This window comes from Bombina bombina, chromosome 6 (assembly GCF_027579735.1).
Source record: "Bombina bombina isolate aBomBom1 chromosome 6, aBomBom1.pri, whole genome shotgun sequence".
In the NCBI taxonomy this organism is placed as follows: domain Eukaryota; kingdom Metazoa; phylum Chordata; class Amphibia; order Anura; family Bombinatoridae; genus Bombina; species Bombina bombina.
Genome location: NC_069504.1, coordinates 60,980,844 through 60,999,505, shown reverse-complemented (window position 1 = coordinate 60,999,505; position 18,662 = coordinate 60,980,844). Strand labels below are relative to the sequence as shown.

Genomic DNA, 18,662 nt, shown 5'->3' with positions numbered 1-18,662 from the left:
AATACAGAATAGGAAGAGAGTCTTTAATGATTGTACATATTTTATTATATTCTACACTAAAGGTAGTTATGAATTTAATCTTATTATTTTCATTCTTTTTAGTCTTTGACTTGTTGTGTTTATATTGAAGCAACTCAGTTCTTGGGATTTGATCGACACTTGCTTTAGCATTTAATAATAGGCCCTCATGATAACCTCGCTGTTTGAATCTTTGAGTGGCTTCACTGGCCTGCTTGTGATATTCTTTTTCACTGGTGCAGTTCCTTTTAATGCGAATATATTCCCTTTTGGGTATGCCTCTTAACACATGCCGGGGATGACATGATTAAAATAGATCCAGTCTTACCGCCTTGAACAGTGAGATCCAAGAAGTTCACACTTTCATTGCTGTGAGTACCTGTGAACTCTATACCTAGTTGATTACAGTTGAGGTAATTGCAAAAGCTATCCGCCTCAGTTGTGTCACATTCTAAGATGAAAAACAGATCGTCTATGTAGCGACAATACTGGATAATCGCTCCCTTGAATGGATTACCATCTCCAAAGACGTGGGACAGCTCCCACCAACCCATGAATAGGTTGGCATAGGAGGGGGCAAATTTAGCCCCCATAGCAGTCCCACGTCTCTGGAGATAATAATCAGTCTGAAACATGAAAAAGTTGTGGGTAAGCAAGTATTCAATTGCATTCAGCAAGAAAACCTTAGTTGCTTCTTCAAAGTTACATGATGAATTAATAAAAAATTTGATAGCCATAAGGCCCTTTGAATGCTCAATAGACGTGTAAAGAGATGTCACATCAACAACCATTAACCTATAGTTTGGTTTCCATTCAATGTTAGCAATTTTTTTAATAAAAGAAGTGGTGTCTTGTATATAGCTAGGAAGTTGACATACTAGAGGTTGTAAAAAAGTGTCAACGAGTTCAGAGAGTGCTTCGTTCAGGGACCCTATGCCGGCAATGATGGGTCTGCCTGGAGGAGATAAAGAATTTTTATGTAATTTGGGGAAATGATGGAAAATGGGAGTTACTGGATTAGATATTAATCCTGTATATACAACCAGGTCTCAGAAGGAGAGGAAGAAATATGTATATACAACCAGGTCTCAGAAGGAGAGGAAGAAGGAGAGGAAGAAATATGCATAAATGACAAAAATGTTGTTAATTTATCCTCTGTAAATTTAACCACTGCACAAATAGATTTGTTGTCTAAAGGTCTCAACTTTGTGCCTTCCAATCACTTCAATGTTTTTGAAACCATCTTAGACGTTAACAGATTTGCCAGAAAAATCACATTACAAAAGCATTTTTACAGGAAGGATGGGAATGCAGAAAGTGAACCTGATTTAACTAAAGAGTATGATGCAGCAATTTATAATGTAGGTTCTATTTCTGATCTTAACTTTTCTGAAATTAACACCTTGAGAGATTTAGATCAACTCTTACAAGAAGGAGAGGACACTAAAGATGATAATTTACAAGAGAGGGACATATCTTTAAAACATATTAAAAACAAAAGCACATTCTATCCTTTTAAGACACGTTCAAAAGTGATTGATATTTTTCAAAAAACGGTAGAGATCAAATTACGTGATCTAGATAAACAAGTGACAGATAAAGGTAATAGAAAATGTAACAATCTAACGTATAAAGAGAAATCAGCTCTCAGGGAGCTTACACAGAATGACAACATTGTAATTAGGCCATCTGACAAGGGCGGCAATGTGGTCGTTCTTAACAGAACTGACTATATTGCAGAGGCCATGTCAGGGTTTATATAACTCTGTATTTCCCTGTAAGTCAAAATAGGTAATGTTAGCTTAAGGACCACAACTGCATCCTAGTGGTTTTGTTTTAAGTGTATATGGCAAACTGCAACCTGTAAATGGACGCAACAAGGTTACAGTGGGCCAATGCACTTAAGTTTTGATGTTAGGTTCTACAGTACAAATGGCTGAGATAACTGAACATTCTGCCCAACTCAGTATTTGTGCTGTTCACCTGGTTAGGTATGATATCATTTCCAATCTGTATACAAGTTTGGCGTAGAGACACTGTACTTAAATAGCTATAGTACAGGATAGCTTGTAGTTAAGTAATTCACAGTAAACTATTTACAAGTTTAGGTCTGTCTGAATAATTAATAGAGGAAATAAGAGGAGTAACTATTCTTTAGACTTCATTGCAAAGGGAGAGTGAATAGTAAACATCGTGGTTGTTGTTTAGAGACGATAGTACAAAACATATATTCGTTATTGAAGGTAAAGGTATCTTTAACTTACGATAATTGGTAAGGTGTTGGTCCGGTATTAGATTCCGGTGTATACTTCTAAAGAGAAGTTTAAGCGAGAGGTGCTGCTTGTGTTTGCTGAGCAGTGAAGAGACTGTGTCGGCGCGGCCGCGTATGTTGGCGTATGACGTCACCGCTACCTCCGGGAGAGCAAGGAGCTGCAACAGTGGTGCAGCAGAGTTGTAAGCTTGTAGCAAAGTGAGGCTGTCAAAGATACAGCGTGAGTAGCAATTTCCAAGCAGTAAATGCTTGATGTAGAGCTTTTTTATAGATTTTATCAAAAGGAGGTGTCAGAGCCATAAGTGAAGAGGGCTGTTGTTAAATTGCTTAGTTAAGAGAAGTAGGCAGACACAATAAATATGACAGGATCCCCCCCCCAAAGATCAACACCGAGGATCAGGAGAGGGACGATCAGGATGCCTATTGTGGAAAAGGGTCACCAATCTCTGGGCAGAGAGGTTGGCAGCCGGTTCCCAAGAGTCCTCAGAGGATGGGTATCCCTTCCAGTGTACCAGATACTGCAGCCGACCAAGGACTCGGCGTGAATCGAGGACTTCCTGAACCTCATACTCCAAGGAAGGATCCGGTAGCTGGGGGATGATCGGGTGCAAAGGAGAATGCTGCCGTAGCTGCCTATAGGGCTTCAAGAGGGAGACATGGAATGTAGGGTGAGATTTCATGGATGGAGGCAGTCCAAGAGTGACTGCATTTGCATTAATAACCTTAACAACAGGGAATGGACCAACAAATGTAGAAGTCAATTTCCTGGAGGGAACTGGTAGACGCAAGTTTCTGGTCGATAACCAAACATAATCCCCGATAGCATAAGTTGGAGATGGAATCCTCCTTTTATCATATTGATGTTTATATCGAGATTTTGCTATGTTGATATTCCGTTTCACCAAAGAAAATGTGTCAGATATGGTATTAAGTAGGTCGTTTACTACAGGGGACATAATAATGGATGAGGAATCCCATTCGAAGGTAGGATGAAATCCGTAATTGGTGAAGAATGGGGTTGACCTTGTGGAGGCATGAACAGAGTTATTAAAAGCGAATTCGGCATAGGGCAGGAGAGCAACCCAATTATCCTGTCTCGCAGAGATAAAACATCTCAAGTATTGTTCCAACCATTGATTTGTCCTCTCTGTTTGTCCATTTGTTTGGGGATGGAATGAGGTGCTGAGACGTCTGGTAATATTGAGTGATTGGCAAAGCTGTTTCCAAAATTTACTGGTGAACTGTGTACCCCTATCGGATGTTATAGTGTGTGGAAGTCCATGTAGTTTGAAGATATGATTGAACATAAGGGTTACAGTCTCTGCAGTAGTAGGTAGTTTATGGTAAGGAAGGAAATGAGCCATCTTGCTGAATAGATCGACTACAACAAGTATGGTATTACATTTCTGTGATTCAGGGAGGTCAACAATGAAATCTATAGCTATATCAGTCCATGGCCGGTGTGGAGTCGGTAATGGAATTAATTGTCCGAATGGGGAGGATTTCCCAGTCTTAGTTGTAGTACAAGTTTTACAGGTTTGGACATACTCAGCTGTGTCCGAGAGGAGACTAGGCCACCAAAAAAACCTCTGTACCAGTTCCTGTGTCTTATTGATCCCAAGATGTCCCGCTAGTTGTGATTCATGTAAGGTCTTAAGTACAGTTGTTCTGAGTGAAGGGGGTACGTAGACTCGTTCTTGGTGATAGTAGAGTCCATCATCATGCAAGGTGAGATTGTGAAGAGGTTTTTGGACGTCAGAGAGTTGTTCGGACTTGAAATGAGCAGTCTGTTCTGTGGTCAGGCCTAAAATCCTATCCGCTGGTATAAGAGGTGCTTCAGTGAGAGGTATCATGGGGTCTAAAAATTGTCTGGATAAGGCATCAGCCTTTTTATTTTTTTGAGCAGGTCTGTATGTAATAAGATAGTTAAATCTGGAGAGAAATAGGTTCCACCGTACTTGTCGTGAGCTGAGTGTCCGGTTTGTTTTTAAATATTCCAAATTTTTATGGTCTGTGTAGATCAGTATTGGGAGTGAGGTTCCTTCTAATAAGTGTCTCCATTGTTCCAGGGAGCTTTTGATGGCTAACAACTCCTTATCTCCAATTGGATAGTTGATTTCTGCGGTATTGAGGATGCGGGAGTAGTAGGCCACTGGGTGCAAAGGCTGAGTAAGCGCAATTCTCTGGGAGAGGATAGCGCCAAGTGCGAAGTTTGAGGCATCTACTTCCAATACGTATTGTAGGGAAGGGTCAGGATAACGGAGGATGGGAGCTGTTGTGAAAGCCTTTTTTAGATACTCGAAGATTCTTTGTGACTCCTCATTCCAGACGAATCGTAGATTTGATTTAGTTAAGTTCGTTAGTGGTCTGGATAGCTCAGCGAAGTTCTTAATAAACTTCCTATAGAAGTTCGCGAAACCCATAAACCTCTGGATGTCCCTCTTGTTTTTAGGTACGGGCCAATTCAGAATAGCTGAGACCTTGTCATCCTCCATCTGTATGCCGGTAGGTGATATACAGTATCCTAAGAACTTTATTTCTTGTGTATGGAAAGTACACTTTTCCAGCTTTACATATAAGGAGTTATCTCTTAATCTTTTTAGAACTAAAGTCACATGTTTGATGTGTTCGTGGAGATTTGTGGAGTATATGAGGATGTCATCCAGATAGATGACCAAAAAAATATCTAAGTAATCCTTGAAAATATCGTTAATGAAATATTGAAAAGTGGCTGGTGCATTACATAAGCCAAAAGGCATGACTGTGTACTCAAATAAGCCGTATCTAGTACGAAAAGCGGTTAGCCACTCATGTCCTTGTTTAATACGTACCAAGTTGTAGGCACCTCTAAGATCAAGTTTAGTATAAATGGAGGCACCACGGAGTCTATCAATTAGCTGTGGAATTAAGGGTAAAGGATAACGGTTCTTTATAGTACGTTTATTCAATTCCCTATAATCTATTATGGGTCTTAGGGACTGATCTTTATTTTTAACGAAGAAGATGCCTGCCCCTGCAGGTGAGGTGGAAGGGCGGATAAAGCCTTTCTGTAAATTCTCATTGATATAGCTTTTAAGGTGTTCTAGTTCTGGGTCTGATAAAGGGAATATATGACCGTAGGGTATATCAACCCCGGGTAGTAAATCAATAGGGCAGTCATATACCCTATGGGGAGGTAAGTTGGAAGATTCTTTTTTGTCAAAAACATCAGAGAATGATGAATATTCATGAGGGTATGGATTAGCTGTGTCAAAAAGAATCTGTTCCTGGTGGAGACAAGTATCAGCACAGTAGGTGGAGTTAAATACTACCTGTGCCGTGGACCAGGTTATATTTGGATCATGCTGTTTGAACCAGGTGATGCCTAAAATGATTGGGAACATAGGGGAAGGTATGACATCAAAACTCAAAAATTCAGTATGTTGATTGTGAGTTGTAACCCTTAATGGGATAGTATGGTACCTAATAGGCCCTGAGGCAATCTCCTTCCCATCAACAAATCGAAGGACACTGGGAATGTTTTTTGTGATAAGTGGTATTTTATTTTTAACAACAAACTGGTGATCTATATAATTGTGACTTGCTCCGGAGTCTAGGATTGCCTCAGAGTGGAGTCTGTGATGTTCCCACTGTAATAGAACAGGAAGAGTACAATGATTATGGTGAGCTTGTTTAGCAGAAAAACAAAACTGTGTGGGTAGTTGCTTACCCTTCCTTCGTTGGAGCTGAAGGCACTCCTTTACAGAATTGTCTAAACCCCCGCAGTACATACAGAGGTCCAGGGTCTTCCTCCTTAGTTTCTCCTGAGGTGTGAGGGGTCCTCTAATAAAACCCAGGTCCATTGGAGTCTCGGCAGCCCTAGTTGGAGGCCTATGTGAGGGAGTAATACTTGCACTTTGTGTGAGTTGTTTTGGACTAGTGTCGTGGTGGGTTCTTTCAGAGCGTCTCTCCCTGATACGCCTATCTAGAATAATACTGATGTCAATGAGGTTATCTAGGGTGTCTGGGAGTGGTTGTCTTGCTAACTCATCTTTTAGACTTTCTGAAAGACCTAGCCGAAATTGATTCCTGAGTGAGAGGTCATTCCATTGTGTGTCTGGGGACCATTTCTTGAATTCTGCTATGTAATCTTCCACTGGCCGTTTGTTTTGGCGCAGGGAACGCATAGCAGTCTCAGCTGATAACTGCTTGTATGGGTCGTCATATAATTGCCCCATTGCTTTGAAGAATTGGTCTAAGGAGTTGAGTATGGGATCGTTGGATTCGAAAAATAAATTCGCCCATATACGGGGTTCACCACGTAGGTAGGATATGGTAGTCAAAACCTTTAAGCGGTCAGTAGTATAGGTCTTAGGCTTCAGTTGAAAGTAGAGAAGGCATGAGTTCCTAAACTCTCTAAACTCACTTCTAATACCACTGAATGGTTGTGGTGGGTTTGGTTGTGGTTCATGTAGAGTTTGAGTTGTTTTCATAGTATCTAATCGCTCATTAATGTATAATTTTAATGAGGTGTTCTCTGCCTGTAGTGCAGTTAACCCCTTAGAGAGGTTTTCAACTGTTAGTGTAAGAGCCTCTACATGTGATACTAGGGCTGCTGGGTCCATGTTAAACAGGCTTGGAAATTACTGTCAGGGTTTATATAACTCTGTATTTCCCTGTAAGTCAAAATAGGTAATGTTAGCTTAAGGACCACAACTGCAGCCTAGTGGTTTTGTTTTAAGTGTATATGGCAAACTGCAACCTGTAAATGGACGCAACAAGGTTACAGTGGGCCAATGCACTTAAGTTTTGATGTTAGGTTCTACAGTACAAATGGCTGAGATAACTGAACATTCTGCCCAACTCAGTATTTGTGCTGTTCACCTGGTTAGGTATGATATCATTTCCAATCTGTATACAAGTTTGGCGTAGAGACACTGTACTTAAATAGCTATAGTACAGGATAGCTTGTAGTTAAGTAATTCACAGTAAACTATTTACAAGTTTAGGTCTGTCTGAATAATTAATAGAGGAAATAAGAGGAGTAACTATTCTTTAGACTTCATTGCAAAGGGAGAGTGAATAGTAAACATCGTGGTTGTTGTTTAGAGACGATAGTACAAAACATATATTCGTTATTGAAGGTAAAGGTATCTTTAACTTACGATAATTGGTAAGGTGTTGGTCCGGTATTGGATTCCGGTGTATATTTCTAAAGAGAAGTTTAAGCGAGAGGTGCTGCTTGTGTTTGCTGAGCAGTGAAGAGACTGTGTCGGCGCGGCCGCGTATGTTGGCGTGTGACGTCACCGCTACCTCCGGGAGAGCAAGGAGCTGCAACAGTGGTGCAGCAGAGTTGTAAGCTTGTAGCGAAGTGAGGCTGTCAAAGATACAGCGTGAGTAGCAATTTCCAAGCAGTGAATGCTTGATGTAGAGCTCTTTTATAGATTTTATCAAAAGGAGGTGTCAGAGCCATAAGTGAAGAGGGCTGTTGTTAAATTGCTTAGTTAAGAGAAGTAGGCAGACACAATAAATATGACAGGCCAAGAGGCAGCTAAGTCAAAAAGATGTTTACCTAAAATTGACACAAAATCCTACTAACAAGTTTCAGAGGGAAATCGGGATTATTATTAAATATGCCCGTAATAATAACATTATTACTCAATCTGTTGAAGAAAAATTGTTAATATCTAATCCAGTAACTCCCATTTTCCATCATTTCCCCAAATTACATAAAAATTCTTTATCTCCTCCAGGCAGACCCATCATTGCCGGCATAGGGTCCCTGAACGAAGCACTCTCTGAACTCGTTGACACTTTTTTACAACCTCTAGTATGTCAACTTCCTAGCTATATACAAGACACCACTTCTTTTATTAAAAAAATTGCTAACATTGAATGGAAACCAAACTATAGGTTAATGGTTGTTGATGTGACATCTCTTTACACGTCTATTGAGCATTCAAAGGGCCTTATGGCTATCGAATTTTTTATTAATTCATCATGTAACTTTGAAGAAGCAACTAAGGTTTTCTTGCTGAATGCAATTGAATACTTGCTTACCCACAACTTTTTCATGTTTCAGACTGATTATTATCTCCAGAGACGTGGGACTGCTATGGGGGCTAAATTTGCCCCCTCCTATGCCAACCTATTCATGGGTTGGTGGGAGCTGTCCCATGTCTTTGGAGATGGTAATCCATTCAAGGGAGCGATTATCCAGTATTGTCGCTACATAGACGATCTGTTTTTCATCTTAGAATGTGACGGATAGCTTTTGCAATTACCTCAACTGTAATCAACTAGGTATAGAGTTCACAGGTACTCAAAGCAATGAAAGTGTGAACTTCTTGGATCTCACTGTTCAAGGCGGTGAGACTGGATCTACTATCCAGACTAAAATGTACAGAAAGGAAACTGCAGGTAACACACTGTTAAAATTTGAATCATGTCATCCCCGGCATGTGTTAAGAGGCATACCCAAAGGGGAATATATTCGCATTAAAAGGAACTGCACCAGTGAAAAAGAATATCACAAGCAGGCCAGTGAAGCCACTCAAAGATTCAAACAGCGAGGTTATCATGAGGGCCTATTATTAAAAGCTAAAGCAAGTGTCGATCAAATCCCAAGAACTGAGTTGCTTCAATATAAACACAACAAGTCAAAGACTAAAAAGAATGAAAATAATAAGATTAAATTCATAACTACCTTTAGTGTAGAATATAATAAAATATGTACAATCATTAACGACTCTCTTCCTATTCTGTATTCAGACCCTACCATCAGAGAGATTTTAAAGTCTGGATGTGACTTAATTCCTAAAAGAGCTAAAACTCTATCTAATCATTTATCCCCCTCTGATATCAAACCTAAGATAAATAGATGCTGGCTTAAACAAAGACAGGGATGCTTTAAGTGCAGACGACACATCTGCAAAACTTGTAACTTTATACAAGAGGACGATAAATTTGTTTCAAGCACAACTAACACAGAGTATGACATTAGATACTTCATTAACTGTGCGACTACACACGTAGTCTATCTTCTCACATGTGATATTTGTAATATCCAATATACAGGAAAAACCAAGAGATCCCTCAAAGACAGATTCCTGCAACATCTTAGGTCAGTTGAGGATGAAGATAGTGATACCCCCATATCAAGACACTTTAAACTAATTCACAACTCAGATGTATCATCGTTAAGAATACAGGGTATTGACCATATTACCAAGTGGAGAAGAGGTGGAAATAGAGAGTCATTACTCAATAAAAAGGAAATTTATTGGATGTTTAAATTACAGACTAGTGAACCAGAAGGGTTAAATATTAGACGTGACCTAGATGTATTTATCTAATATATGTCTATCTAAAGTCTGATCAAATAACTTATATGTCACAGTAATGGCATGACACCTATATTTCTCTTTGGCATTGTGATCTTCTTTTTTGTTACATAACCAACACATATATTAAGTATAGATTTACATGAAAAATGTGTTTGGATCCATTCAATTGTAATAGTCGGTATCCTAATAGTTTATTAGTTTGGCAATTTCAGGTAATTTAGTTTACATTATATATAGCAATTCTTAAAATTAATGGTCTGATTATTTCCTGTCATGTATTTCCAATATTATCCCTTTGTACTCTCTTTTTATGTTTATTCTTAGCTACCGGTATTATAATTAAAGTAGCCCGTCTTGTGGATATAGGTATTCAATCAGGTTTCAAGTATGTAAATTTCTGGTAATTAGCTTAGTCATAAATAGGTGAGTGAGCTGATCCTCAGGTAAGCAGTGATCAAGTGCGCAAACGCACGAAACATGTCTGCGTGAGGATCAGCTCATCAACCTGATTGTTGGAGTCACTGCTGGCTCTCTGCTGGACAACACTATTTTGTCCTTCTTTTAGTCTTTTTTGGAATAAAAGTTGTTTTTACTTTTTACAACGTGCCTGGAGTGCCTTTCTTTCTGCAAGAATATTACAAGCTTGAGCGCAACTTCTCTCCTTGGATCAGTATACATACATATATATATACATAAGAAATGGGACTATAACATAAGCAATTTCCCAAACTGTAACAACACTAACACACACACACACACACACACACACACACACACACACACACACACACACACACACATGTGTTTGTGTTTAATATGTAAAATATATATCAGCAATTAAGCACTGCACTGCAATAATATCTTCAGACAAATAATGTTTCAAAACATTTTTTTAGCAACATGTGTATTGTTGTGTATGGTTTCATGTCCCTTTAAAATTGTTCTCTCTAAATTTGGTAAGAGATATTTTATTTAGTTATAAACATTCAATATTATAGCAACCAATTCCTCTACAATAATGTGTACTTCGCACTTTCTAAAGACTTAGGGGTAGATTTATTCTAGTGGGAGCGGGCATGATACGACGGTGAACTGCTGGTGCAATGCCGCCCTTGCATATTTGTGGCCAATTGGCCGCTAGCAGGGGGTGTCAATCAACCCGATCTTATTCGATCAGGTTGATTTCTGTTTGCAGCCTCAGAGTAGGTGGACAAGTTATGGAGCAGCGGTCTTTAGACCGCTGCTTCATAACTTCTATTTCCGGCGAGCCTGATTCGGAGCTTGATAAATCGGCCCCTAGATCTGTTTGTATATTTGTCTTTCTGTCTATCTACATGTCTGTCTGTATGTCTGTGTTTTTCTGTCTTTATGTAAAAGCAATACTCATTTGAGTTATGGTGGAGATAAAACCATGATATTAAAATCATCCATTACATAAAAGTAAGATATATAGAATTATGGAATAGAAAATTTGCAGATCTAGGCAAGTATACACACTTGCTTACCCAGAGATATTTAATATCTAATTTGCATATCTTACCCAGAGTCCCCTGCTGCATTGGTCACATTGGTAACAATGTATACAGAGTACTTATAGGGGTAAGCAAGTAGGGATACTTGCCTAGATCTGCTAATTTTCTATTCAATAATGTTGTATATTTTGTCTATAAGGATAAACATCAAGTTTTATTTTGTGTACTCCAGGTTTTATGATGAAATTGGGACACCACTATTGTCTGACATCCGCATCGATTACCCACCTGACAGTGTAGAATACGTCACTCAGAATCTGTTCCGCAACTATTTTAATGGCTCAGAAATAGTTGTTGCTGGAAAACTAGTCAACCGATCATCTAACACCCTTCATGTTGAGATCACAGCAAGCAACAGTAATAAATATGTTGTGCTTGAAGCCGATATAAAGATTGAAGGTGTAGGACAAGATGAAATCTCAGGACAAGAAATACTGGAGGACGATTTGCAATACAAAAATCACATTGAAAGATTGTGGGGATATCTGACATTTAAAGAGCTGCTCAGAGATTTCTATAAGAGCAAAAGTTCATCAGATAAAAAAGAGATCATAGATCAAGCTCGGAAACTTGCAGTCAATTATAACTTTGTGACCCCATTCACACTACTGGAAGTGAAGGACTTTGGGTACCAGGCAGATCGTCCGAAGGAAGAGCCAACCAGCCTATTTACAGAAGGGATTGGGCAGAAACTGATGGATTTACAAGGCAAAAAAGCCCCAAAAGGTACTTAAATGTTTTTTTTCCCTCTTTTCTTTTATCTATCTCAAGTATATACGTTATTACAATTTCTATGGCAATCACCAGCTATTTAAAGGGCCATGAGACCACTCACTTGATTATGGGCAATACCCTGTTTCATGTGAGGGGTATTTGTATGTTGTATGCTGTCTTTAGGGACCCTTATCCCCAGTCAGTAAATATATTATGTACATAGGTATAAACATGGCAATCACCTACTAAAGACAGGAGTATGAGACCAAACTCTGAATAGAGCAGGTTCCCCTCTTTAAAACTGGGGTCTCATACCTGTTTATGTTTTATGGGGGATAAAAGCTCTAAAGTGCCCCTCCCCCTTCACAAAAACTGTACAGTTGTCTACTTGGGGCCTGGGATCACCACCATGGCAAATCAGATGGAGGGTGTGACCCCTCATTTGTAAGAGGAGAATTCCCTATTTGACATGAGGGGTCTTATATCATACTCCTCTAATTAAATAAGATAAGGAGATAATAGCTCTGTAGTAGCCTCCTCCGCCTCCTTTAGAAATCAATTTGTATCTAGTGGGGCTGGTGTTCCCTATTTTCCAACAAGGGGTCACTTGTCCCTCTAGGCCCAAACAGGGAGAAGATAGTTAGGGCATCATTGGAGCCCACTGCCCCCGTCCCCTTATTTAACAGCATTTTAAATGCTGCTTCAGGTATTCACCATTTTTACAGTGATCACCTGCAATGTACAAGGGCATATGACCCCTCATTTAAAAGGCAAGACTTTCATTTGTCCCTCTAGCCAAAACAGGGAAGGGGGGAATATAGGAGCTCTGTTAGACCCCCACTGGTTAAACAGCATTTTAAATGTTTTAACAGACTCTACTCTTTCAAATGAAGGCTCACTTGTCCCATTAAGTGGCTTTAAAAATGGGATACAGGCTTCCAAAACTCTCCTAGGCCCCTACAACTACCTGCTTGAAATCTTCCTTTCAGTACATTCCAGTGCAGCAATTCTCCTTCAGATACCTGCAGTGTAACCTAGGTTCCAAAATGTCAGTACCCATATTTAAAGGGAGGTACATGAAATATATGTAGCCTTTAATGTCTCTTTAATTATGCATAGTAAAAAAAACCTTCAAAGCATGTTCATAATTAATTTTGCCTGCTTTTTTTGTAATTGAAATCTGAAAATTGTAGTTTCTCCATTGCCTGAATATAGGCTGAAGTGCTTTGTATGGAATTCAGAACCCTGTTCCTTCTAAATGTTGAACAGGGATTGACTGATCAGGGCAGGAGCCAGTTTTTAAAGTCCCTAACTTGTCAAAACAAAGAAGGTAAGATAAACAAAACTCAAGAGGCTTTTCTAGGGCTGTTTCCCTGGGCTGCAGATTGTATGCAGATCTTTGGTTATCAGTGCATTGATTTCTGATGCATAGATTAAATAATGACATTAGTGACCCTTGAATCATTTAACTGCAAAATACCTGTTTTTGTGTTACGGCAGAACACATTTTTAACTATGTATTTTAATTTTTTAAACATTGGCTCTGGGAAAATGGACTATTACAAGACAGTCTTCAGAGCTTCTGCTGTTTTTTTTCATCCCATATTAAGAACGTTATCATATTTCCATTGACAATATAAAAAGATATCAATAGAATCTACCCTCAAAATTATAGAATCTAGCCCAAAAAATAAGAGTAGCATTATATAAAAAAAATCCTGTAAACTCCTAAATTGAATAACTTAAACAGTGTAGAGTAACTACTAATCTGCTAGCTGTAAATTACTACATATTTGCTATATAATACAAGTTTGCCCAGTACTGATACTAGGACCATAAAAGCTCATAAACTGAATTGCACAGTTGGCACAGTAGCTCAGTTTCAGCGTATAACATAAATGAGTTATCAGTAGGAAGAACGCTGGCTATTGCTGGTTTTGGCAGTGCTTTGCAATGTGATACACTGTAAGGGCTAATATGATTCTTTTTCAATTTAGGTTCTCCCTCTAAAATACAGGGAAAACAAAGGACATCTGTCTCCAAAACATCAGGTAAGGTAACAATTACTGTGGCTTTATTTCAGCATTTAAACACCTGCTGTATTACAGGCGGAGATTCCATCAGCCTCTGTTCCATGTCATTTGGGCAGATCAGGCTGGAGATGTTCTGTACATGACACAGAATGGAACAGGATGAGTCAAATTGAAGTATATGTTGGCCATTTCCCATGTTTCCCAAACAGTGATAAACATATTTGCTCTGCGGTTTTATTGGGAATATTTGTCCTATAATAAAGAGTTACAGCTGGCACCTGCATACCTTGGCATTGTTGCTTTCAGATTTTGAATCACTTCATTGGGCTGGAAACTTTGAGCAATTTGTGGCAAATGCTATCAAAAGCTTAAAGGGATATGAAGCCCAACATTTTTTTTTCATGATTCAGATAGAGCATGTAATTTTAAATAACTTTCTAATTTACTTCTATTATCAAATTGTCTTTGTTCTTTTTGGTATCTTTTGTTGAAAATCAGGGACGTATGCTTAGGAGCCGGTACATTTCTGGATCACTGTATAGCAGCAGCTTTGCAAAAATGTTTGCAAGAGCACTAGAGGACAGCACTATTTCCTGCCAATGAGTGCTCCAGATGTCTACCTAGGTCTCTCTTCAACACAAAATATCATGGGAATTAAGCAAATTTGATGATAGAAGTACCGGTAAATTGGAAACATTTTTTTTTTTTAAAAATGTTATAGTCACACAATACATTTTTGGGTTTGATATCAATTTAAAGGGACACATCACTTTAAAGACAAAATAAAATTGAAAGTGATGATAAAACCTAGCGTTTTTTTAAAAACTAGGATTCACCAGCGCTACAAATAAAGGGGACTTTCAGTCATGACGTATAAAAAATATCATGCTGAAATTTATTTTATTGACAGTGTGTTTATGCCGAGCTGAGTGCCTCCAGCCGCCCACAGTAAAACACTATTTGTTCAATGAAGTGTGGGCCAATCGGTATTATGCTGTATGGCTATCACGCTATTGGCTAAGAGAACGCTATTAAAAAAAAAAAATTGCCGTGGGTGGCCGGAGGTGCTCAGCTTGGCATAAACTCTCTGCACATAAAGGAACTTTCAGCATGAAGTTTTTTTTATACTTTATGACTGAAAGCCCCCTTTATTTCATAAACACTAGGATTTACCATCACTTTAATGAATCTGTAAGAGCACACAATTTTTTTTTTCTAAATGTACCTTTTTCTCTGGGTATCTTTATTAAAACTTAAGAGTGTACTGAGAGATTCAGTAATAAGGGCATAGCGAGGTAGGCTCAGGTGTAAGAGCATAGTGATGTAGGCTTATCAGTAAGGGCATACTGAGGTAGGCTCAGGAGTAAGGGCATACCAACATAGGCTTTAGAGTAAGGGCATACTGAGGTAGGCTCAGAAGTAAGCGCATAGTGAGGTAGGCTCAGGAGTAAGGACATACCGAGGTAGGTTTAGGAGTAAGGGCATACCAACATAGGCTTTAGAGTAAGGGCATACTGAGGTAGGCTCAGAAGTAAGCGCATAGTGAGGTAGGCTCAGGAGTAAGGACATACCGAGGTAGGCTCAGCAGTAAGGGCATACCAACATAGGCTTTAGAGTAAGGGGATAGCGAGGTAGGCTTATGAGTAAGGTCATACCAAGGTATTCTCAGGAATAAGGGGATACTGAGGTAGGCTCAGGAGTAAGGGCAGACTGCTGTAGGCTCATGAATAATTATGGGCATAGGGTAGTAGGTTTAGGAGTGAGGGCAGACTGCTGTAGGCTCATGAGTAAGGGCATACCAACATAGGCTTTTTAGTAAGGGCATAGTGAGGTAGGCTCAGGATTAAGAGCATAATCAGTTAGGCTCAGGAGTAAGGGCATATTGAGGTAGGCTCAGGAGTAAGGGCATAGTGAGGAAGGCTCAGGAGTAAGGGCATATTGAGGTAGGTTCAGGAGTAAGGGCATAGGGAAGTAGGCTCAGGAGTAAGGGCATAGTGAGGTAGGCTCAGGAGTAAGGGCATAGTGAAGTAGGCTCAGGAGTAAGGGCATAGTGAAGTAGGCTTAAGAGTAAGGGTATACTAAGGTAGGCTCAGCAGTAAGGGCATAGCAATGTAGGCTCAGAAATAAGGGCATACTGAGGAAGACTCAGGAGTAAAAGTATACTGAGGTAGTCTCTGGAGTAAGGGCATACAGTACTATATGGCAGCAATGTTTGTAGCAATATTATACATATAGTGCTCATGAGCGGTAATGTTTATGGTTTATGGTGAATTTTGCAATAAAATCCTTACATAAACTTTTCTAAATTGTCAGTTATTAAACTGATGGGCACAACTACAACACAGTATGAACAGCTCTCTTCAAAGCCGTTCTCTTAATTTAACCCCTTACGGGTACTGAACGATAAAGCTCCTAATCTCCATACTGGGTGCTGCCATCTTGGAGCTTGGGTATTGGGTACTCTGTAACAGAAACCGTGTACATTCACAGGTCATTATTGTAATGGCTTTTTGACAGCTCTGTTGCACACTTTGGGTTAGTCTGCATGATACAGAATGGGAGCTTTACATTTTTGCATTGGCTGCATTGCTTTAGATTATTCTTGAAAACTTCAAACTGTGTAAAAAACCGTACATGTAAAGTACCATTTTGACATTATGGTATCATATCATATGGTATGGTTATTTAACATGCAGCATTTTGCTAATCCTGATGTTACACCTTAAAGGTATTTTTTTATATATGCATGGTACATATCAGCAATTAAATACTGCATTGCAAATTATCTGCATATAAATTTAAATGTTTTAAAAGCATGTCATTTTGTTAGTGAAAGTTTTGCACTCACAGTTCCCTAGCCATGAGGGAAGTGTCTTGAATTCTCTCAAAATTCTTCAAAATTCTCTTGAATATGTTAATCATATCTCCCTTATTATGCCCAGGTAGAAACAGAAACAAATAGAAATAAGCTAGTGCACTGATCAAACAATCACTTTGTACAATGTAGCAGGTTAAGGTTCGGAATCATGAAGTACTCAGGAGAAAAAATATAATAATATTTAGGGATAAATACAAGAAAAGCTTAATATTAAAATACGCTGCAAAGTTTTATTACTACAAATAACAATTTATGACAATTTAATTTATTTTAATATATGCTCCATTTAAAGTGCCATTTCTGTAAATATTATTACAGCAAACGTAAGTTATTTGTCATGTAATGTCAGAGAATATTAGCTAAAAGGAGGGTAAGAGACTGTTGGAAAAAATATATATTAAAAGCTATGGGTGCAAGCAAAATACTTTACAGATAAGCATAGGAAAACAAAATACTAATTCCATTATAGCGTATTATTTTTTCTAGGTCTCTCTTTAGGAAAATGTAGTCACCTATCTCTATGAACAGGAGTTAGATTCCAGTGCAAACAAATCACCTCTGATACCATTTTAAAGCTGCTATCACTGTGTTTTGACATTTTTTGTGAGATACCGTAGACTGAACAGCTGCCAACTTGACATCTAGTTTTCATAATACAACCAAGTAACATTTTTCCGTTTGTTGAACATTAACCAGCGGGAGGCAGCTCAGATGACATACAGAAGACTATATTTGGATCTATAAAAACAAACGTGTACAGAAATAATATTTACAGGGAAGCACATTTATTAGATTTGTACAGAACACATCCGTCAGCTGTGTTTTGAGGGCTGACTTTTCCTTTGTTTGTTTACATATTCTTTTAGCGGATGGAGACCCACATTTTGTGGTTGATTTCCCTTTGAATAAGTTGGCTGTTTGCTTTAACATAGATGGAGAACCTGGGGACATACTGAGGCTGGTGTCTGACCACAGATACTCAGGTATGCATATTATTACATATATGGCAAACTCTATTATATATTTTTTGGATGGATTTCAAAAAGCCAAGAAACCTCACCCTATTTCCCCTTTGTACCCTTTTCAAACTCAAACTGAAATCAGCCTTATTGGCATGACCTATAGATATCAAAGTTAGCAAAGCACATATTTTATTGTAACATGAATACAGTTGGAGTTTCTTGCTCTATACGTGGGGCAATATGTAGAATTTACATCTATCGATGAGTTTTCACCTATTTTTAGGACTGCACATTACTGGATTATTGAGGTAAATTATTGAGAAAACTGGACATAAATGGAACATAGAGGAATCAGTGAGAATCTACAGTATTATATAAATAAACAATTTTATCGACAAATATCTCTCAAACGTTCCAGTGAGCTCCATTACTTTCAATTGGAGACATCTCGCCACTCGCAGGGACTGCCCCTATTTTCTGATAATTCCACCAGGGCTGCCCTGTGAGGGTTGGCATAAAAAACCATGTCTGAACTTGCAAGGTTTAGATCATCGGGCCCTAAGTGCCTAATAATCTAAAGCTCTCCACTCTAGGTAGATTTTCGGAGAAGTCTCATCAGTAATGTGAGGTCCCTCAAAGATTTTTAGAAAGTCAAATGTTAACTTGAGAACTGAGAAATTCTCAGCTTAATGTACAATGTAGTGCTAGTATGTAAACAAATTAAAGCTAACATTTACAATGGCAAATTAATCTAAGAATTATTTAAAAAATAATTTAAATGTGTTGGTAAGAAGATATTGGGGAACTTGGGGGCGGTCCATACTTCTCATTGCAGAATACTTTTACAGGAGAAGTTTCAAGACAAAAACAAAAAACAACATTTTAAATGCTGTTTAACCCTATATTAGTACCTTAGGCAAAAATGTTT

General features: G+C 38.6%; 1 protein-coding gene across 1 annotated transcript in view; it reads left to right on the top strand.

The window, feature by feature from the left end:
- Window positions 1-18,662, top strand: part of ITIH5 (inter-alpha-trypsin inhibitor heavy chain 5) — a 243,668-nt gene that overhangs the window by 213,379 nt on the left and 11,627 nt on the right. Inside the window, exons 10-12 of the mRNA XM_053716429.1 lie at window positions 11,320-11,873; window positions 13,859-13,912; window positions 17,639-17,755. Of these exons, the coding sequence (XP_053572404.1) occupies window positions 11,320-11,873; window positions 13,859-13,912; window positions 17,639-17,755 (725 nt within the window). The remainder of the gene's footprint in view (window positions 1-11,319; window positions 11,874-13,858; window positions 13,913-17,638; window positions 17,756-18,662) is intronic.